Source organism: Heliconius melpomene, chromosome 18 (assembly GCF_056956725.1).
Source record: "Heliconius melpomene rosina isolate 202511_hmr_F chromosome 18, ASM5695672v1, whole genome shotgun sequence".
Lineage (NCBI taxonomy): Eukaryota > Metazoa > Arthropoda > Insecta > Lepidoptera > Nymphalidae > Heliconius > Heliconius melpomene.
The window spans coordinates 3,756,775-3,779,282 of NC_140406.1; the positions used below are offsets into that span (position 1 = coordinate 3,756,775).

At 31.9% G+C, this 22,508-nt stretch overlaps 3 protein-coding genes across 10 annotated transcripts in view; 1 reads left to right on the forward strand and 2 right to left on the reverse strand.

The window, feature by feature from the left end:
- The window catches only part of kn (EBF transcription factor knot), a 45,222-nt gene extending 44,872 nt beyond the window's left edge, over window positions 1-350 (reverse strand). For all 8 annotated transcript variants that reach the window (XM_085201770.1, XM_085201766.1, XM_085201769.1 and 5 more), the window contains exon 1: window positions 218-350. The gene's annotated coding sequence lies outside the window, so the exon portion shown is untranslated. The remainder of the gene's footprint in view (window positions 1-217) is intronic.
- On the reverse strand, window positions 210-13,970 carry LOC146529224 (trypsin-like). The gene is made up of 8 exons (XM_085201895.1): window positions 13,962-13,970; window positions 13,628-13,729; window positions 13,285-13,397; window positions 12,591-12,756; window positions 12,217-12,339; window positions 11,730-11,864; window positions 11,279-11,401; window positions 210-386 (listed from the first exon to the last, which is right to left on the reverse strand). The coding sequence occupies exons 1-8, from the start codon at window positions 13,968-13,970 to the stop codon at window positions 210-212; spliced, it is 948 nt and encodes a 315-aa protein (XP_085058021.1).
- Window positions 13,971-14,253: 283 nt separating this feature from the next.
- On the forward strand, window positions 14,254-20,905 carry LOC146529225 (transmembrane protease serine 9-like). Its single transcript, XM_085201896.1, has 12 exons — window positions 14,254-14,403; window positions 14,683-14,828; window positions 14,953-15,115; window positions 15,482-15,598; window positions 16,296-16,421; window positions 16,733-16,916; window positions 17,762-17,949; window positions 18,346-18,491; window positions 19,029-19,191; window positions 19,552-19,668; window positions 19,995-20,120; window positions 20,570-20,905. The coding sequence occupies exons 1-12, from the start codon at window positions 14,254-14,256 to the stop codon at window positions 20,816-20,818; spliced, it is 1,875 nt and encodes a 624-aa protein (XP_085058022.1). The 3' UTR covers window positions 20,819-20,905.
- The last annotated feature ends 1,603 nt before the right edge of the window (window positions 20,906-22,508 follow it).

The following is a 22,508-nucleotide window of genomic DNA, read 5'->3' on the forward strand; positions in this document are numbered from 1 at the left end:
AAAATGAAATGGAATGAAATGTTTGTTTGTTCAGTTATTTCTAATAAACATTTTCATTTTATTTTATTTTATTTTTTTATCAGTTTCACGCTGTATCCCGGACAGGGGTAGATTTATTATAAGTCAATATCGAAAACAAAATCCAAGACAAACAATTGACCGAAAAACATATTATTTATTTATTTTTTACATTTTGAATACTACACATATCAGTTACCTGACGACCTCGGCGCCCCAGAGGGGTACAGCTTGCGGCCCCATCCCACGGGGTCCAGCTCCAGCGGCGGCCACGGCGAGCCGGTGTACCCGCCCGCCGCCGCGTTCAGCTCGTCCGACCGAATCTCGACGGCGACACCAACGCGCAACAAACAACGCCCGCGGCTATACTAAGTAAACGCGCACTCAAACTAATGTCCGAACCATAATATTTTATATACGGAAGGAAATAACACAAAACAAACACACGAAATTTATTTAGATAAAGTTCGAAAAAAAACACTATATGCAAGCTTAAGTTTTCTATTTTAAAAGCAAGAAAAAACGAATTGAATAAATTTCAAAGTATCAAATCTCGTCTCTATATCCGATAGGTGACTCTGTATTATCGTGAGGGTTCAGCGTGTACGGTCCCGGTAGTGCGGGCGATCCCGCTGTGGATTTGCGGAGCACTAACAAGCGTCGCGGGAGCGCGCCGAGTGCGCCGCGTCCCCCGTCCGTCCCCGCGGGCTGGGAGGCGCCCTGGGGACACGCCCTCGCCTCCAGAGCGGGACGACGAATGTGGTACAGGTGGCGCCACTTTGATATTCCTTCATTACTCTTGTTTTACACTATTCATCATAGCTGAAAAGTTTTATGTTATTCTTTTATATTTTTTTTTATTTTTAAACACGAAACGTATTTTATATGTAGAGTTAGTGGGGAGTAAAGTATTGTAATGACGGATCGGAAGCGCGGTTTCCCTTAGAGACCGTTAGTGGCGCACGCGGGTAAGGGACGGAGGGAGATGAGACGTACAGCATCTCTCTGGACCAGCCAGCCTCTGCTTTGGGACGGCCCACGGCGCAAAATTACTTATTTAACCCAAGTTAGATTGACGATGATGAAATTTCAGTGGGAATTGACTTTAACTACTCGCGAGATGAGGTTTTCGCTACATTAATTATTACATACGCGAACTTTGACTCTGTGACGCAAACCAAAAACGATCATACTTGACGAATTTATTCTCATAATTCATTCATTTTAATAATTTTATTCATCAATTCTCCTAATTCTTCATTCTCAATTCAATTCTCCTTATTTTTTTCTCGTATGATTTTATGCGAACATTTCACACATTTCTATAGTTTTTATTTTAAGTGTATGTCGCTAAACATATTCTTTTAAATATTTATAGTCGTTGACACAGAAGTACAAAGTGTTATTGTAATTGCGACAGATTGTGGTTTCAATTTCCACTTGAAGAAATAAAATATTTTTTTTAATTTCTCCGCTTTTTTGTAGAGCGAGCAAAAGGCGGCATTGATTTCTGCAACTCAACACTATGCCTCCTAAATATGGGGGAAAAAAGAGAACTCTGCCTATCATGCTGTGTGCTGGATACAGCATGATTTTTAAGTAGAGATCGTAGACGCAGGAGTAGAACGTAATATACATGGAATAATGAGAAAGTATAATAATAATAGATGTACCTTTCTCTCTACTCTGTTATTGAAGCATGCGGGATGAAGCTAAAAAATAGGTATACATAAAAATAATACCAAAAATAATATGGCAAAATAATGCTGGAAATATAATTCTATTTTTATTAGTTTAACATCGTTATTTAATATTGAATCCCAAAATATAGGTACGAGTACTGTACCTATTATGTAAAACTCTACATTTACATATCTTAGTAAGAATACCTCCTTATATCACAACTTATAAGCTAGCATTGAACCAAAAATAAAACATTTATATTATTTGAACAAAATATTTAATTATATAAAAAATATCATATTTTTAAAATTAACATAATGTTAACCTATATAGACTCAATTATTATACTATTCCCGACCTGAGTACTGGACTCTTAAGGGAATATGCGTGATTATCAATAGCGAATTCAAAGTACAATTGCCAATTTGACGTCGGTCTCCCACGAGAACTGTTATACTGTGTCACTGGAGAAGTGCATTTAGTATAGACGAGGTACCTACATATAAACTTGATGTAAGTAATTATCATCAGATTAAATTATCATATATGTTGGCCATTATTTTAGTTTTCGATTTTGCAAACATTTTCCCCCGCGCAGTCTGGTTAACAGAAAGAACCTAATATCAGGTAAGTATTATGTAGGTAGCTACCATCGAGAGTTTAGTTTAAGACATTTTCTTGTCAGTGAAATATAAGAACGAAATTTTATAATTTGAAAGACTAAGTTTTGATATGATATTACAAAAAAATACTAGAAGTACAATTTAAAGTGAAAAAATCTAAAAAAATCCAATTTAAATATTACATAGAAACAAGCACAATATAAAAAACTATCTACATAATTCATGAATCTTGACATACAAATTACACAAAATAACATATATATTTTAATAAAATGACCATCGTAGACCACGTTCGCAAGAAACGAGTTTCAACAAGTTGAAGGCTCGCTGGGAGGTCCCTGCGGACCGCCCAGCCCCGCCCACCGGCCACGCCCATCGCCAGGAGACCACAGTTTGAAATATTGTTTGCAACTATGATCGATAATGAGTACCTAGCAGCTAGTACCTATGCTAAAAATATATCAGAGAAAATTTAAATCAAACACTAAGAGATAATGGTATGCTAATGTACTTTTATAAATATAATATTTTTAGAGACATTATTTCGTTAAGCTCTTTAATCAAATACATATATAGATAGGTATTATGATAAAGCTTGTCATAGAATATGCTTGAATAAGCTTGTATGGATACCTACTACAAATTAGATAGATATTCCGATATCCTAAGGTATGTCCTTTTCGGTAAAAGGCATGGGAAAACGAGTCTTTTCTTGGTTTTATTTTATTTAGCTAAACTTTATTTAACCTAATTTTAAAACCCATATATCTATGAATAGTTAAACAGTTAAGAATTTTTTTTTATTATTCTATACTTAGGTAGGTATATTTATTCGTGTGACTTTGATAAATAACTATTGTTTACTTAAACATATTATTATTATTATTTATACTATCTTCTAAGGTTCAAGTATAAAATTTTCGAAAGAAGCACGGAAATCATAATATACACATCAAAACAAAAAAAATAGGAAAAAGAAAATAAAACTTGTACCTAGCTTAATATATATTCTTTTACTTTTTTATATTTCATAATCTATATAAATAAAAGAATAGAAAAAGATGGTAAGTAGAGGGGGCCTAGTGTTAAGACATTCCGCTAGCTACATTTCGCCGAATTCTGAAGGCATTGCGTATTAGATACGTAGCCGAACTCAACGCCACGCGTTACCTCGAAGCCAGAGCAAAGAAATAAAAATATTAAATTACCTCGAAAGTGGATCAAACCCACAACCTGCCGTGTCTACAGTCACACACTAGTGCCCCTGCGTTACGACTAAGCTCATGTCGATTCTACCTCGTATAAAAGAATATTGTATTAAAAGTATCAGATTTCTAATGCATAGCTTGACAGCAATTTGCATACATACTTATTTCCTGAACGCAACCTTAAATAGAACAATGGGTCTAGATTCAGGCATCACAATTAGCTATCATATATTATTGCAACACCTAACTAGAACGTCTTTGGGGAAATACCGTTTTGGATTTGAAAGTTAAAGTAAGATTAAAAGTATTTAAATGCGACCACCTATTTTTAATAAAACAGTACCTACTACAAAAAAAATATTAAATGCAAAATAGAAGTTTTGAAGTTATATAAATATATAGAAATACAAAAATAGTAAGAATTTAACCTACCTACCTTCAGAAAAGAGATAAAGTAAAGCAACCAAATTGATGACCATAATTCTTTAGTAATTTATTCTTAATCAGCGTAGTTTTGCTAAAAAATTCCTACTCCTATCATATCAATTTACAAAAAATAAATATATTTTGCGGATTTGAATAGATAAGACATTGAAACCGTCGTGACACAGAAGGGAGTGTGAACACTTAACCCTCAATGCCTTGAAAAATCGACGGAAATTGTAGAACGGAGTGTCTAACACTAGGTTCCCTCTGCCTACCCTGCTATATGCAGGAAAAAAAGAAATAAATAAGGTGTGAATACACAAAAGCTTAGTAAATTTAAAGTAAATTTAAAGTACAAATCGAAGCATTAAAAATTATCTCTATTCCTCTAGATACAAGCTATAAAAAATATTAATAACTAAAATAAAACAAGCCTATGACAATGCAAACGGGAAGCTTCTCAAGTTAAATGATACCACATAATATACACTTGCCTTAGTAAAAATTCACCAGCAAGAAAATGTTTATTGGTCTCGAATATCCTCTTCATTTTAATTCGAAACCTTAAGTCAGCTTTAAATTACGCTTTTTGCCGTCCTTATAACACCCTCGACGGCTGTCCCGGATTAGGGCTAGCAGCGTACTTTTTCTAGTGCGAAGAACCGTAGTACCTTTAGGTGCCCCCAGGGGGTACTTCCAGGCCCTTAACGTTTACGACTACCCGATTGCTTTTCTATGAAGGGCCTGAAAACGGTCGCGACAAAAACGACCAGATGTGAACGGAAGTAACGAATTGATTAGGTTTGCGTGTAGCGAGTGTCAATTCTGATGTTCAGTGGCCACTTCAGTGGTCATTTTTTATCGTTTATTGGGGACGAAATGGTGCTACTTCCGATTTATGAAAATAAAAACATGAGTGGATGGAGTGGTTGCGAAAAAAAAATGCAGCTCTATTGGCATTATTTATCTTATTTATGTTTGGGTCGTAGGTGCTGTGAAATATTATATTTATCATTTAACTATTTCTGTACCACTTACAATATGATGACTTCATTACTTTAAACTGTAGGTTTCGTGTAAGAAATTAAACAAATAGTCTAAATACAAAATTAAACTCAATAAATATGTCTAAGATACACAAAAGCTCTAACTAAATAAGAAAAAAATATGAACATTGTAACTACCAAAAAACGCACCACACGCTGAGTTCACAAATTTGCCAAACATTTTGACATAAAAGATTGAATGTCACATCTTCAGTAGGCCTTTGACAAGACAAATAAACCGCAAGCAACCGTCATAATGAGTCAACTAACCGCCCGCCATACAAAACTACTGTTTCTCAAAAGAATAACAATTGAAAAAGTTGAAAAGAAATTAGGTAACTGATTCTTAACGGGAACTTGTATGGATGTCGTGTAAATAATAGGAATGATGACTTGGAGATTTTATAAAGTGACATTATATAATTTTAAATGAAATAAATAAAGAAATATGATTATATAAGTTAATATCACTCTTTTATTATATAATGTATTCAAGTAGTAAGGTACTTTTAGTATGTATGTAGAATATATTTATTTTAATTTTTTACGCACTACTACTGATAAATGCTTCAAATTATTCAGCCAAAAAAAAACAATATTACATTACTAATAATATAATAACATTAATAAGTATGTTATAATAAATCCAATAATTAATTATATTACTTTAGTTATTATATTTTCGCTGACATTAATTAATTTTTTAATAAGTAAATCATTCAACTGCAATATTATTTTATATTATTACTATTCTATAAATGTACTATGATATAAAATGATAAAACCAAAAGTGATACATACAGAAAAGTATAAAAAAACAGTGGTTAAAAATATCCCGCCATTTTTAATAAAAATAAAAAAGTAAGAACGTCAAGTATTCCTTGCTTATTCCACATCAGTGTAATGGCGTTATATTTTCGGGAGCACACGCCGCGTAATTTTGGCGGTCGTATGATAGACTCGAGGTAACTCGTCATAATGCGTTTAGCCGTTGCTGTTTTCGTGGAGGCCAAAGAGTATGAAATTATTATGAAAAAAATGGTAGTTAACATTGAAAAATTACATTTCAAAAATATTTAAAATTCAATTTATGCGTGCACTAGTGTGTGACTATAAACGCGACTGGTTATGGGTTCTATCTCCTCGTGAAGAAATGGAATATTTCTTAGCTCTGGTGTCGAGGTAAAAAACGTCACCAGCCACCAGAATACCGCGAAAAATGGGGAACGGAGTGTCTTTACTTTAGGTTCCCTCTGCCTAATTCAACAAATGTAATTTTCTTATACCTAAGTTAAAATATATCTTGAGGATAAATAAAGTTAAACAAAATATATACATATATGTACACATATTATTAATTTTTAATATATTATTAATGTTTCAAAATATATTAGAACGCTATTTTTTGTTTATAACACACAAATTTAAAAAACTAGCCGCTGGCAGTTCTGTGGGATATTTGATCCGTCCTCATATTTCGGGCAACATTATATTACTTATTCAATATTTTCAAATTGGCCGCGCTTCGTTGTAATGGAGCTGAAAAAAATACGAGAACCCCGGCAAATGGATTTGCAAGCTTATTATTTATTTATACCAAAAATTGGATCAGACATCTTTTTATTTTAATTTCTACATCTCATGTCTCATTTCTTTTTTTGTAACTAATTTTACTGTCTAACTTTAGAGATAGAGTCTAAAATATAGAATTATTATTTTACAATAAGCTTATTATGAGTTTTCTGTGTGTTTTGATTACTTTTCTATAATATTAATTTTATTTTGTAATTAAATATATTTTTGCTATCTTATTGTTTTTTTCTTTATTGGAACCGAAAGTCGTTTTCCAAATATACTTTTTGTTTAAAACAACTGAAGCTTCAAATATTACTCATTTAATACATTGAAAACATATCCAAGAATGACGTTTTATCTACATAATATACCACTCTCAAATAACAATAAGCAATCTAAACACATAAAAATGATAATAATATTTCAAACTCCCCTAAAACTACGAAATAACAAACCTTGTGCGACAAGTGACTCGACTCGCCATATGACTACTGTGTCATAGAGACCATTTATCATCTGAGATGTGACAACTGAATTTATTATAAAAAAACAAACAATGCTCGCACTGCCCATGGATAACAATTTTGCTCTTCTCTCAATATTTATTGTACAGACTAGTTGCTTTCTGTGTGCACTATTTTATTCATTTAATTTTAAGTTATTCTAATTTACTTTATAATGCTAGTATTTATTTCATTTATTTTTCGATTGTGTCGATTAATTTGTTCATGAGATTACATATATTATTAAAAAAATATTTCTTGTTTATCGTAATTTATCTAAAAAAAATCTTTAGGTATCTAAGAAAATTTTTAGATAAATATTAATAATAATAAAATTTGCGCTTTACTATACCCATATACTTATATTTATATCTCAAATTAAAAGCTCTGCCCAAACTTAATCTATAAAAACCTGCTCAAAATCTGAGGGGGCACTGGTAGTGCTAAGGGTGGTGCACAATGGAGATAGCAATTTGATATTCAGGCCACATTTTTAATAAGCAGCACAGTAATGGCTCGAGTGGCCCACTCTTTACAGCTTTTTATCATACTATTAGAGAGCTACATTACTCTCTTTTGTATAAAAATGGCCACGACATTTGGTGGACCTGTTAAAAGGTACCTACGGTATAGGCAGGCGTATAGACAAAACTGGTGCAAAACATTTTCTTTTATTATACTAAAAAATCATATGTTTTTCTTTATGTTCTCAAGTAGAAATAATAAATAAAGTATAATTTCGTCCTTCACTTTTAAACTCTATGCCTAAAGTCTACTTTTAGAGGTGGATGGTTTTAAAGAATATATAAACTTTTATTTTACATTAGATACTGAAATATCAATCAGTATTATTAAATTTCGTCAATTACAAACGCGCCTCGGTGCCTTTTAAATTATTGATACAAAACAAAAATAAATTTCTAATAGTTAAATATTTTTTATATTCAAATATAATATGTAGTTGTAGTTAATTACAACAGACATACTCTATTAGCTTATAAGTATTATTTATAACAAATTATAAGAGCAATTTTCATAAACTTTAATTAAAATGAAATCCAAAATTATGACTAATTTCAATATAGTTTTTCTCTATATATTTAGTGTGCAAAATGTTCTACATATCAACATAAGATTAAAAATTTTAAAATTTCAATAGGTTATTAATAAAAATTGAAAGAAAAAAGTATTCCAGTTACAATTTAAAAAAAAAAGCCATCTCAAAAGTAACAAATGTTTAGCCATATTTTATTTTATTAAACGTGATAATAATATTTAACGTTTGAAAAGCGCTCGTTACTTAACGAAGCATTGTGGTGCATCTGTTCGGTATTGTGCCGTTTTGTATTTTTTGACGTTGACGTCTAGTATCATAAGTACCTACTTGAGCTTTTTTATGCAAAAACAGCTTAGATTTAATAAAGTAAATAAATATGAGCTTAAGAATATAAAATCATATCTTGTATTGAAAGAATATAAATTCCTATTATATTTGAAAATTAAATTTCGATAGATAAATGTAATAAATATTGTTGTGATATTTAGAAAAAATATAATAATATATTTTTTTGTTATATTTAACATATTTAAATACTAGGTAACTCCCCTTTTAAACATATATAACCCTCTCAATTATAAATACACCACGATCACCAATTCTAGAGAGAAAGATTTTCTTTAATATTACATGCACCGCGTTCATTACACTTTAATTAATAAAACTAAAAATTAACGCAACAGGTCATTTCTTCGCACTGGTGTCGGGGCAAAAAGCGCGGAGTTGAATTTCCGCGACTCAAAACGCAATGTTTCCAGGAGTGTCACAACACTAGGCTCACTCTCTCTCTCTGCCTACCTGCATACGAGATACAGCAGAAAAAAAGGATAAGCTTATTAAAATTAAAAATATAAAATATCCTATTTGAAAGAAAGATGGTATAAAAAACTCTACATGTTTTTAGCCAGTACCACATCTCCATAGCTAAGTGTAAGTTAACAAGCAAACTAAGACAATACAACTTAGCAGAACTTAGCAGCTCGACTGAACTTGCATCACTTAATTAGTATTTCGGTTCTATCTTGTTAAACTTGCTAGACCTAATTAGTACTTGTGTTACATTAGTCTATATGCCTTCCTATTTTCTATATAGTCTGTGGAAATGTGGTTTTAAAGTTGAAGAAGTAAGGAATTTAGATTTTTTTTTTCAGATTAAATCGGATATATATAATGGCATTATATTTTTTTTTACGACGTTATTGTATTTTTTACTAGATATTCTGTTGATTTCCATATTTTTATTATTTTTAGTAAACAACCAACCCTGGCTCTTTAGCACATTGTGCATATAGCGTAGGATAACATGCCCTACGTAAATAACTATGTTTTTTTCTTATTAACTGCTAAGTGGTGATAAAGTTAGCAAATCTATAGCAAAAAAAAATATATTAGCACTCATTATGCTGCTAAAGCAAAATTTATTTCAACCATCTTTCCTTTTTTATATACCTTTATCTTGAGGCCTGTCGTGGCGCAGAGCCAGCGTCCGCCTATAAGCACGACGAGTAGTTCAATTCCCGCTGGAAGAATGAAAGCAAGGCGTTTTGTGTATTTAGGGGCGGAACTAAACACCGCGTTGCCTTGTTACTAGAGCGAAAAAATGTAAATATTCATAAATAATAAGTAAATTCCCCGAATGGGAATCGAATCTACAACCATCATGATTACAGCCACATGCTTGTGCTACTTCGCTTCTATTACAGATAATACTTAAATGTAAAACGTTCATAAGAGATTATTCACTTGATCCCAATAAGGTGTGTATGTGAGCGGTGGGGTTATTAGCAATGCCTCGCACAATATCCGGCTAGCCGAGCTTGAGGTCGACGCTAATTAAATACGAATCTCAAGACGCCGTGATTTTACTTACGCTGTAGCACACGTGGTGGAAATATTGTGTTGTTTTAGAATCAATTGTATTTATAAATAAATTAAGTATAATAATACATAATATTATTACTATATTAGTATTTATTAGAATCATCTATCTGTATTTTCTTTTACTGAGTGCAACGCACATATTATAAGCATTTAATAAAATACCAAATACAAGGCCCATGGAAGAAGGACAATTGGAAGTACTGACTGATACGTAGATTTTTTTCGAGACATACCGTGTTGAGTGCGGGAAATTGGAATTCAACGCCACGCTTTGACGTTAACAGAACGAAAATATTAAATAATAACTCTAGTGGGAATTGAAACTACAACCGTCGACAGATACAGATTACCGTCACTGGGTTGCATAGTATTACTTAAAACTCACCTAATGTGATACATACATTGTCCCACTCTAAACTAGAGGAAGTTATAATTTATGAACCAAGTTCCGGCCCTCGCCTTCAGACCTCCGTCAGGGACCGTAGACGCGCTGATGTTTAATGCACACTGTCTGAGATCGCCTTAAAACTACCAAGATACCTTAAGTAAGGAAATTACCTAGATTTATTTGAAACTGTTTTAACAGCTTTTAAGAGCATTTAGTTAATGGAATATGTATAGGTATTATTAATAAGTTACTCTATAAAATATAATCTTAAAGGATGACTGTTTTTTTTCGCATATCTAAAAATATCTACTATTCTTCGCTCTCATTATCAAAGCCGTAATTTGCAATCATATTTCTTTTCTTTAAATCATTATGTAAGGAAATATTAAAACCACTGTAGCGCAACGGAACACCATCTAATTGTAAACGTGTAGGATGTGGGTTCGATTTTTACTGGTAACAATACAAAGCAGGGTGTAGAGGTCCGCAACTTAATGTGCAATATCTAAAAAATGGGAAACGGAGTGCCTTAACTCTAGGTTTCAACTCTACATTTCTGCAATATATTCGATACTAATGTTCAACAGCGCCATCTACATAATTATTGTAGAATCTATAGTATAAGCTAAAGCTGCCATCTACTTTTTACCTATGTCTCAACGCCTAAAACATAATCTATAGAAATCATCGTCAGATGGAGTAAAATAAACATAAAAAAGAAAGACATTTAAGACATTGAAAGTATATTTATATAAAGATATTACGAGCATTAGATCAATAAATATGAATATAAAAGTTGTTTAAAATAATAATAAAAAATAAAATTTCATCCATTGATTGGCTATTAAACGAATTTTTTTCGAAGGCCACTTCAGTATTGGAAGTGTATTCTGATATTTTCGTATAAACGCCAGGGTGCTGTCCACATTCACCTCCCCACGCGACCACTCCAACTAAAAGTCCATTGCAAACAAGAGGTCCTCCAGAGTCACCCTTACAATTATAATAATTTAATATTATTTACATTAAATTTGCTTTTTTTTCACATTTTAGCATTTTTACATTTCTTAACTAACTTTCACATGTTTGAAAAATCGAATAGAGAAATGGGACGTAACTTCGTTTTACTATCATAAAACTATTGCAGCGCAACTGAAACGTGCCAGGTTAATATGGATTCTTGTCGTCTAGTGGGTTCAAATCTCAACCAGAGGCTCATTACTTATGACAGGTTTGTCTGGTCTGTCTGGTCTGCCAGATTTTTAATTTTCACAAAAATCTCTAAGAAAATAAATATATTAAAAGATTTATACTTTATAACCTGACAAGAGTCTTTTCCAGGAGAGCCAGCGCATATGCTGGAAGGATGCAAATATTCATCTCCGTAATACGATTTACATACCGACATCGATACCAATGGAACGCATACCATTTGTAATGAAAATGATGCTGCATCCTGAAAATGTAGTCATCATTAATGTAACAATAGCGCATTGAAAAATTTTTAAATAAAAATACATTATTATTTTCAAATACTCCCTTCCTCCCAAACCTCACACAGTTTACTACATTCATCCCGATCATATTACCTATGTATAATTCGTTATTATACCTTTAGTTGAAAAATAAGAAAAAAAATAAGATTTCGTGAAAAATATAAAAATAATACTTTTTAGAAAACATGTCAAAATATAAACGTAGCGGAAGTATTTTTCTTTGTAAGTGTAGAATACCTTTAAATATGTAAAAAATATATAAAAATAAATATTATTTTTTGTCTATATGAGTACAATATTTTACAGACTTACGTCTTCCTTTAGCCCAAAACCCGAGACGACACATTTCAGTCCATCTTCGACATCTTTGTCTCTTTGTACGTTATGCAATCGAATAGGTTTTATATTTTGAGATGCAATAAAAGCGCTGTTCAACTAAAAAATATATATAAATTAAATATATTTTGTTATAACGGCCCTCGTACAAATATATATATGCTTGTAAATAGAGTTTAGTAGGCCTTTAGAAAGAACGTTGCTATTTTGATGACACTATTTAAATAAGAACAAGAAAATATTCCTAAGAAGCAACAGCCGACAGTCTCTTATTGGTTCTTAATAATATAATTGTTTCTTATAATTCATACATATTATAAACATATTATATTAATACTTTAAAGTAATACCTCAATTACACCGAAGTCGTGCTCTAAATAAGTCCAATCATAGTATTTATGTTTATAAAAGTGTTTTATTTTTCGCCAATGCTCCTCCAGCCAGGATACTATTGACACTGTAGTGTCTGTCGTGCCGGCCACAACTCTTACATTGTAAAAGTTTTTTAACTTGCCACTGGTGAAAAAAAATATAATAAAAAAAAAACTTTTTATATGCTCTTTCAGGATCCATTTTTTACCGGGAAAATTGAAAATAAGTGTTTTCTATATTACATTCGAATTTAGTACTGGAATATTTGTATTCCTACCAAGTTACCAAAATTCTTTAACATTACTTAAATAAATAATAAGAATTCAATTGATAAGGTAGTCTTGATAATGAATTTTAAATGGTTTTTTAAAATAAGATTACATTGAAAACTCTACAAAATGTTGTCCCAAGGCGTGAAAGGTACTCAAAAGCGTTCAAATCGTTCTATGATTTTTACAGACAAAAGCAGAAAAGCATTACGAATTATTCTGTAGCAATGAGGTAAATTTACATTAAAAAAATAGTTATAGACCCACCTCCTAATGCGACCTGATCAAAATATTGGTTATCAACAAACATGTAGGGGGCAGAAAATTTAGACATGTTTGTTCTCCTTCAGCATAAGATGTAGGAAATATGTGACAAATAAAATATATTTTTATGATAACTTACTCGTTATCTATGAAACAATGGGCAGCTGTAACCACATATTTCATAGTTATCAACGATCCTCCACAAAAAGCTGACCATAGATACCCTGCTATATACCTTTTTCTTAACGCTACCTGAAATATATAATAATTTCAAAATTTTTAGAGTTCCGAACCTCAAAAAGAAAAACGGAACACTTATGGAACGGAACACTTTATTGTCCGTCTGTAGTCAACGCAATCAAAAGATCTCGCATCTTTTATGGATTTATGCATTTTTTTCATTTTTCCTACAATCCCTCTAATAACTCTCAAAAATGTATAGATTCTCTTAACTATGCAGATAAAAATTGATTAAGCCTTACTTGGTATGGTATGTCAGATATTGCAGCTTCAGAACCACCTAATATTTTTAACGGACATATGTCCACATACGCTTCAAATTTCTTGTTTTCTTCTAAGATATTCTAAAATATAATAATTGGGAGATTATTATACCAATTTTAATAAAACTTTTCATAGAAAGAGATACTTACACTAAAATTAAATACATCTGAAGAATCATCGGCCGTCAATAGTAGGTTATTTACTTCAGTGCATATATCGAGTAAAGCCAGTAAAAAAGTATATATAGAAGGAAAATATTTCATAAGTTATCAGACTAAATAATTTGGTTGTGATTATACTTAATCGTTTTACATATTCCATACAAAAAGGAAATTACGAAAAGAATGAAAAAGAGGAAGCAATGACTTATTACGTTATTGTCATATTTGTATATAGAATATTAATGAAATCATGGAAGAGTTTTTTGTCATTACAGTATAATAAAACAAATCTTAAATAACAATACTTTTGTATATGGCTCCGTACCGTATATATAAGATTATGTAAATTTATTTTTATCTAAAAGTCTTCTATACTTTCTAGACATTCTTCTTAAAATTTAACTGATAAGTTTGACAATTTACTTAACTGTCATCCATTGGTGATGCTTGCTACTAAATTTTTCTTCGTGTACCTTTTTCTAAATATCTTACATGTGACATTAATAGAATCGTACAATGAATCAGTAGATAATGACTACGCACCTCGAGTTGTGAACGGAATACCAGCTCAACTTGGAGATGTTCCTTATCAGGTTATACTTTACCATAACCAAATTATAACTTATATGCTTCACTAATTGATATGCCTCACAGTGGGTTTATAAATATCTATTTAAAATTCAATATGGGACCACAATTTTGGATTCTGATATATCTATTGGCCTTGTAAGTGGGTACTTACGTTTAATATTAAATGATTCACGCTGGATCCCGCACTCAGCACGGTGCAGAAAAAAAAATCTATTAATATAAATACATTACAGAAAATTACATCATGTTCATATATTTGTTCAATAAAACAATATGTTTAGATAGCATTTAAGGCGAAGATGGGAAAGTCTCGTCTGTATTACACGTTTTGCGGAGGAGCCATTATAGCACCTGCGAAGCTTCTCTCTGCAGCGCACTGTTTCTGTCTCAAACGCAATTTTTGTCAAAACCTGTTCAATATTGTAGGGTAAGTGCACGTTTTTATATAACCCATGTATTGGCCTTTCAAAAATTTAAATGTAATTATTTTTAACATTCCCTATTTGAGAAATAAATTTTTTACTCGTTTAACCTATGTATAAAATTTATAGAGACCAAAAATCGCTGTCAAATAAATACGCTGTAGCTGGGAATTTAAAAAACAAAGGATATTACAAGAAGTTGGACGGCGACAAACACGGGCAATGGAGAGAATTGAGTAGTGTCAAATATCCGTCAACATATAAATTTCCTAAGGATGACATTGCAATATTAGTAAATATATACATTAATGTTTTATTTTGAGCAACTCTAAGCTGTAAAATGGAGTATTTTTCATATCAGTTGTGAGAAGCTAATAAATATATATAAAAGCTTACAGATATGTATAATAACTTACATTTGCAGCATAGCAGGGTAGGCATAGAGTACCTAATGTCAAGACACTCCTCTCTTTTCTTTCCTCTTTAATTCCATTGCCCTTACACATTTTACAATATAAATATTTTCGGGAAAAGACTTTGAAGTTTCTTCTTATCATTAAAGTTAATAAACTTAAAAGATCACGAGAGAATCTATAATTTAATCTACAATAGCAATGTAAGTACTTAAAATACAACTTTATTTTCTTATTGTTTCCAGTTTACCGTTGAACCTTTCGTTTATAACAGTTTCGTCAATTACATTCCTTATGCGAGTAAGCACATAGACTATACAGGGGAATGTCTGGTATCCGGCTTTGGTCGAACCTCTAAGAAGGTAAGATTTTATATTTTTATTAAAACTGGCCACCGTATAGGGAGATAGTCCTCAAGATTTCGACATAAAGCTGTCGACATGAAGTCTGGTCCTGCGAAAAATGCTCTTACACCCAAGTTACTCACTTAGTTTCATGCTTGCTAGAAGCACTTGCGGGGAAGCTAGAGAGGACGAACCGCCAAACGTTACAGTATTTGCATACCCCTTTGCCTGTCTTACCGCTCAATTTTCCTTCATAAATATTTTTTGCCATTCTTTAATCACTCCTTCCTTAGACGTTCCCAAACCACCTCAGCACGTTCTTTTTCATTCTTATCGTGCCGACCTCGCTTGTAGCTGCCATTCTGTGTATTTCTTCTAAACTGACTCCGCATATACCTAAGTTAAGTTAATAATATATACTCATATATTATACGTGGACGAAGATTGTAGAACGTAGTGACGTTGTACAATCTTCGTCCACGTAGATATTTTCATACAATGCACCGCTTAAAATATTTTTTATATATAAAAAAATATTTTACATAAATTATATATCTAAAAATTATTTTAAATTGAATTTAAATCTAAATCTTATAATAACATTCATCATATATCAACACAGCCAAGCTATAACTACGATATTGAAAAATCATCAGTAAAAATCCAAATTGCATCGTTTGAAATACGCTTGGCTAACTGTCTGACACATTTGTAGGAGAGATCAGATAAGCTTCTTATCGCTGAATTGACGGTTTACCCGATAGAAAGATGCAACCGGAAGCATAAAAGAAATATGAAGAAGTTTGTTTGCATTTCTTCCGGTGTAACTAATATCGGTAAAGTATGTCTTCAACGGATTATCTTCTTTATATATTCTTTTTTTTGTGATGTAATCCAAATTTTATTTAAATAAATTAATATTTTACAATAATATGAAAGTATATCAAACTAAAAAAAATATTACCTATCTAAAGAAATTATTTAAATAATTAAAATTTAACTAACGAATTATATTATTTATGATAGAAAACTATTATGTAAGAGAAAAAAGCTTTTAAATATTCATTGAATTCGACGAGTATATACTCAAATTTTACGTTTCCTATTCTGTCAAGCAATGTAATAAAATATCCAATTTTCTTTTACTCCCAGGGTGATTCTGGAGGGCCATTAGTATGTACGAACACAAACGACCCAAATGAGCAAGCAGGCAAAGGCATTCTAGTCGGGATAGTCAGTGGTCACCGTTCTGGCGCTGGTGGATTTCTTGTTAGAGTATCTTCATATAACGAATATATTGAAAGTAATAACAGTACTTCTATTAAAATAGAACTTAAATTATTTTACGTTCTAACAATAATAAAAATAAAATATTTGTTATTTTCATTTGGTTTTATTTTTTTTTTAAGTTTTTCAAATATTTAGCATAAGAAGACATACCTAGTAGACATACATAAGTAAAAAAATAATTAAATATTACACATGAACAGCCAACTCCACTAAAAAAATCATCTGATGACATTGCTATACTGATGAAGAGACGCAACTCTTCCACAAATAAGGAGAAATATTTCTTAAAATATTATAGCGACTAATTTAACGTTAGTATTGCTAATAGTTAAGTAGGTAATAAAAAAATATTCGGCAAGCTAATGGAGGAAGGTACCTACTATTCTTTCTACCTCTTCTCTTTTGAAAGAAGGATGAATGCTGTGAAGATGCGATCACTTCGTAGGATATACGGAATCTGCTTAGCTGATAGAATCCGCAATGAAGAGATACACAGAATGGCAGATACTAGATAGGATGTCACGATGAGAATGAAGAAAGACGTTGTTTCTAAGTTGGTTTGGGCACGTCGAACGAATGATGAAGTAAAAATTACAATGGTAAAAATATATATATAACAGAAAAGTGAGTGGTAAGAGAGGTAGGGCGAGACTTGAGTTGAGCTTCGAAAATATAGTAGCAAAGATGCCGGAGGAAAAATCGTAAAAATCACGAGGACCCACTGGAGAGCTTGTATGGAGAGATTGATGGCAATGAACATAGCGAAAGAGGTATGCAGAGACCGTAACGTTTAGCGCATCGTGAAGTCTGGTATAGTATAAATTTATTAGTGCTAAAAGTCTTCTAGATGGTACTTATATTATGCTATACATTCTTCTTAAAATTTGTCAGATCATTTTGACAACCTAGTTCACTGTCAATCATTGGTGATGCTTGCTACAAAATTTTACTTCGTGTACCTTTTTCTAAATATATTACATGTGCCATTAATAGAATCGTACAATGAATCAGCACATAATGATTACGTACCTCGAGTTGTGAACGGAAGACCAGCTCAACTTGGAGATGTTCCTTATCAGGTAATATCACATTATAGCAAAAATAGATACTTTACATGTTTTACTAATTAATACACATTTACAGATACATTGGCTTACTTACGTTTGAATTTAAATTCATAATTTATTTTTAGTTTTTCTTCTTTCAATAGGTTCTCACAATTAATGATGAAAACTTGCAACTATATCTTTGAAGCTACGTTAAACACTTAATATCGTCCATGGGACATTGTTAGGAGAATAATTTCCATTAAGCTATTATATTGTCATTCTACAGTTACATTAACAATAGAAGCAGAAAATGTTAGGCAATGTTTACCTAGAAATATATCTGTATTTAAATATTTTTTTAAAGTATTAACTAGACAATTACGTCACTTCTATGTTATTTTACCTACAATAAAATAATATATTTAGGTAGCTTTCAAGGTGTTGATAAAATACAGTCGTATATACACAACGTTTTGCGGAGGGGTAATTATAGCGCCTACGAAGTTGCTCTCGGCAGCGCACTGCTTCGCGTCCAATCCCAACTTTTGTCAAAAAATATTCGGTGTTGGTGGGTAAGATCATGTTTTACATTATTTGTAAGAAATATATAAATGTTATAAAAATATATATACTGTCTTGACGCAAATACTGCGTATCTGACTACACCCCGTATTCATAAGATGAAGTCTCACTTATTCTGTTTAAATTATAGCTACATTTAATCTTAAAATGTAACTATTACTATTAATAATGATCAGAACTATTTATTTTATATTAGGTAGTTAATAAATTTTAATTATATTAACTACCAGCGCCCCGCTCGCGGTTTCACCCGCGTGAACTATGTTATTATTCATTCCTGTCTCCATGACTACGTCCTAGTGACGACCATGCAAAATTTGAGTCTCCTAGCATTTGTAGTAACGAAGTTTTATACAAACTTTCGACCCCAAAAACAACCCCTTAGAAATCGAATATTGCAAATTCCCGTCTTAGCGAGCACCTACGTCCTATGCAAAATTCTAGATTCCTAGCACATGTAGTTTCTGAGATTTCGTGATGAGTGAGTGACCTTTCGATTTGATATATATAGATTTAATATGATTTAGAGGAGCAAGATCAGTATCAAATATGTACGCTGTAGCTGGGAACTTGAGGAACCGCGCCTATCGCAGTGTGGTCGACAGCGACAGGGACGGGCAGTGGAGAACATTACAAGGCGTCAAATATCCCTCAACTTATAAATTCCCGAAGGATGACATTGCAATTTTAGTATGTACATACATAATGTTTTATTTTCAGAAACCTTACAAACTTAACCCTTTAATTTTTTGGCGGTGAAATGTAGCATTTTGTCTAATCAGTTGTAAGAATCTAATAAATATAATAGCTTAGCAAATAAACAACTTAGTCAGACAGAATCTAATGTTAAGACACTCCGCTTTTCGCTTCATTCACGTTCTCGAATTCGAATGCGCTTATACGTTGAACAACATACATATTTTTATGAATTCACTATTAAAATTTGAACCTACTGCTTACCATTAATAATAGCTAGAAGCAGCTGCATTGAACCACGACGACATTTATAAAAAATGTAAACTGTATACAATATTTTGTTATTTTTTTCAGTTCACATTTAGACCTTTCATTTACAACAATTTCGTTAATTTCATCCCATACGCCAGCCAGCGCATGGACTATATCGGAGAGTGTCTAGTGTCGGGCTATGGACGAATTTCTAATACAGTGAGGTTTTAAATTTTTATTACATACATGGGGCCATCTTATGGGAAGATGGGTAAAAGTAAAAAGTAAAAAACGCCATTATACCTTAGTAAAAGTAATAATAAGTCACTCGGTTCCATGCTCTTCGTCCATGTGGATATTTCCATTGCAGTTTACCGATCTAGACAACCGCTTATACATAAAGTTTATTTTAAATGGAATTTATATAGATATAACTCATAACTATGGCGATCAGCATAATTACACCATCACAAATAGGCCCCTACTACGTTTATAAAAAAAATTGGTAATTATTTATAGTACGAGTATACATGGCACATTTGCAGATGACATCAGATAGGCTTCTCCTCGCTTCATTGAGGCTTATCCCGATGGCAACCTGCAATCAAATGCATAACAGAAACATGCGCAAGCTTATTTGTACATCTAGCTTATTCACTGATGTCAGACAAGTATGTTTTCAATGATCTACTTAAATATGGTTTGTTTTTCGTTTTACAGTGTATCGCGCGTATAGCATTGTAGAGGGAACCTAGTCTTAATAGACTTCGTTCATGCAGTTGAGTGGCAGGATGCTATTTCGCGATTTCTGGAGTGGATACTAGACTATTCTGGGGTGGGTTTTACGGACCATCCGGCCTCCAATTCCTACGCTCATGCCCAAATATATAAATTGAAATTTTGCAATGATTTAAAAATATACTTAAAATTGCATATTTAACTTACTAATAACTATTTTCTATGATGTACGAGAAAAAAATCTTATAAATATTCAAATAATAGTTCGTATCTAACAAAACTTAACTCAAATTGCACAAAGGCGGCGATATAACTAAAATATTTAAGAAAATTTCTATATTCTGGCAAGTGCTGTAATAAAAATATTTACTTTTATTTCCAGGGAGATTCCGGTGGGCCGTTAGTATGTATGGGTACAAGAGACCCGAATGAGCAAGGAGGCAGAGGCATTCTTGTCGGTATAGTCAGTGGCCATCGCTATGGAGTTGGCTCGTTTTTTACTAGAGTATCATCATTTTACAGATATATTGAAAGAAATAACAGCAATTATATTTATTTAGAACTTAAATTATTTTACGTGCTAACAATAATACAAGTTAAGGTTTTGCTATTTTCATCTGGTTTTATTTAATAATCAAACGTTCTTCCAGCAATTAGCATTACGAGACATATAAATAAAGAATAATTAAACGTGATACATGAGCAACAGTCTGTGACCCACTGGTAATGTAATCCAATTCTATTATGTAAGGAAGGAAGTCCATAATTTATAAGGGAAGTGACTCCTACTAACACCCCTTGTGAACCTTCGGCGGGATCTTTGGTTCCGTAACAAATTAAACCTCCTCCTTCTATCTCCTAGAAAATATTAACCTTGTTCAAAAATATAATGCGTATAGCAGTGTTGACAGAGAATCCTGTGTTGACTCTCCGTTCACTTCTTTTCTCTGATTTCTCAAGACAAATATAGCAAAAGTCGATGAAACAACTGCAAAATCAATTTTCTTGAACATAATATTCACCAATTATAATATTTTATAACCTTTTGATTACTAATAAGTAAAACTTCAGACTCTACAAAACGGAGTTAAAGTATACAAAAAAAGATTGGTTTCGGATTTGGCCGAAATAGAGATCAAATCCAAAGATTCGATTACCGTTTTGTTTTCTTTCAGTAGGAAACTATCTTTTCCATTAGTTATTAAAATGTCTTAATGTTTATTATTATTAAATGAGGAATAAAATTTGAATATTAATAGAACAAAAGAAATGAAATCATTACTATACATACAACAGAGGTCGACGACTTAATATCGTATCGCGTGCAGTAATACAGCTCGCAGCATCGAAGCAGCCTGAGCTCACATGATCTTCTGGGGATCATGCGGAAGCCAACGGCAAAAAGACTTTTATTGTTTTTCCAACTCTGAAAAAGGTAATGTCACGTTAGACAGTAATTGGTAAATATTAATTGAATTGAATTCTTGATATATCGCGTTTCGAGCGTGCCAGTTGAGCACAATTCATTTCGCCAATGTCACGTTGTATGGAAAACACACGAAGGAAAGTGACCGGTAATAAAAAAGATAAATATACACAATTATATAAATATTTATTAACAACTTTTTCTAACTTGCAATGTATGTATGTATGTCAGTGTGCTCGGGTAAAATTTTCAACTCAATTATGAAACAAATACAGCGTAAAGCTGATTTATGTATTTTTAATTTTATTTTATAGAGTAGGTATTTGCCATACTTACCTTAGTTGTTTTAACAGTAGTACCATAACACACTCCATCAAAATCTTGATTCCATTGTGTGTATGGAATTTTATTGACAAACTGATTAAAATTCCATTCTTCGTTAACTTTCTAAAATTTGAAATAAATAAATACGAAATATATGTATGTATATATTTTCTACTCCTATTTCATTGAGTCTAGTTATAATTTTTTTAAAAGATTTTATTAATAAAAATGACAAAAAATGGAATAATATCTTGATAAAAGATACACAGAAGAAGAAGGGATTACATCACATGCAGTCTTTTGCTAAAAATATTGAAAAGTAAGCATATTACCAAAATAGCCAAATTGTAGGCAGGAAATCTGTAAAATCTCTGTGAATATAACTTCTCTATAGTCCGCCATTGCTGTATATCCTGAAATGGTATATATGGTACCAATGTGTCTAGAATACCTCCAACCACTCTAATACTATGAAAGTCACGTATTCTCCTAAAAATATAGAACATAATATTTTAATTAATAAATAATAAAATTTTAACACTAACACCGGTGTTAAATTTATGCCTAAATC

What these genes read in the sequence shown, in the direction of transcription:
- LOC146529225 (XM_085201896.1), top strand. Translation starts at nt 14,254, where the DNA reads ATGCTTGCTACTAAATTTTTCTTCGTGTACCTTTTTCTAAATATCTTA. An exon ending in AACCTGTTCAATATTGTAGG is followed by an intron (nt 14,829 to 14,952) that starts GTAAGTGCACGT and finishes TAAAATTTATAG; the next exon opens with AGACCAAAAATCGCTGTCAA. An exon ending in AGGATGACATTGCAATTTTA is followed by an intron (nt 19,192 to 19,551) that starts GTATGTACATAC and finishes TATTTTTTTCAG; the next exon opens with TTCACATTTAGACCTTTCAT.
- LOC146529224 (XM_085201895.1), bottom strand. An exon ending in GTTTTGGGCTAAAGGAAGAC is followed by an intron (nt 11,865 to 12,216) that starts GTAAGTCTGTAA and finishes CTACATTTTCAG; the next exon opens with GATGCAGCATCATTTTCATT. An exon ending in AATACACTTCCAATACTGAA is followed by an intron (nt 387 to 11,278) that starts GTGGCCTTCGAA and finishes GCGTTTACTTAG; the next exon opens with TATAGCCGCGGGCGTTGTTT.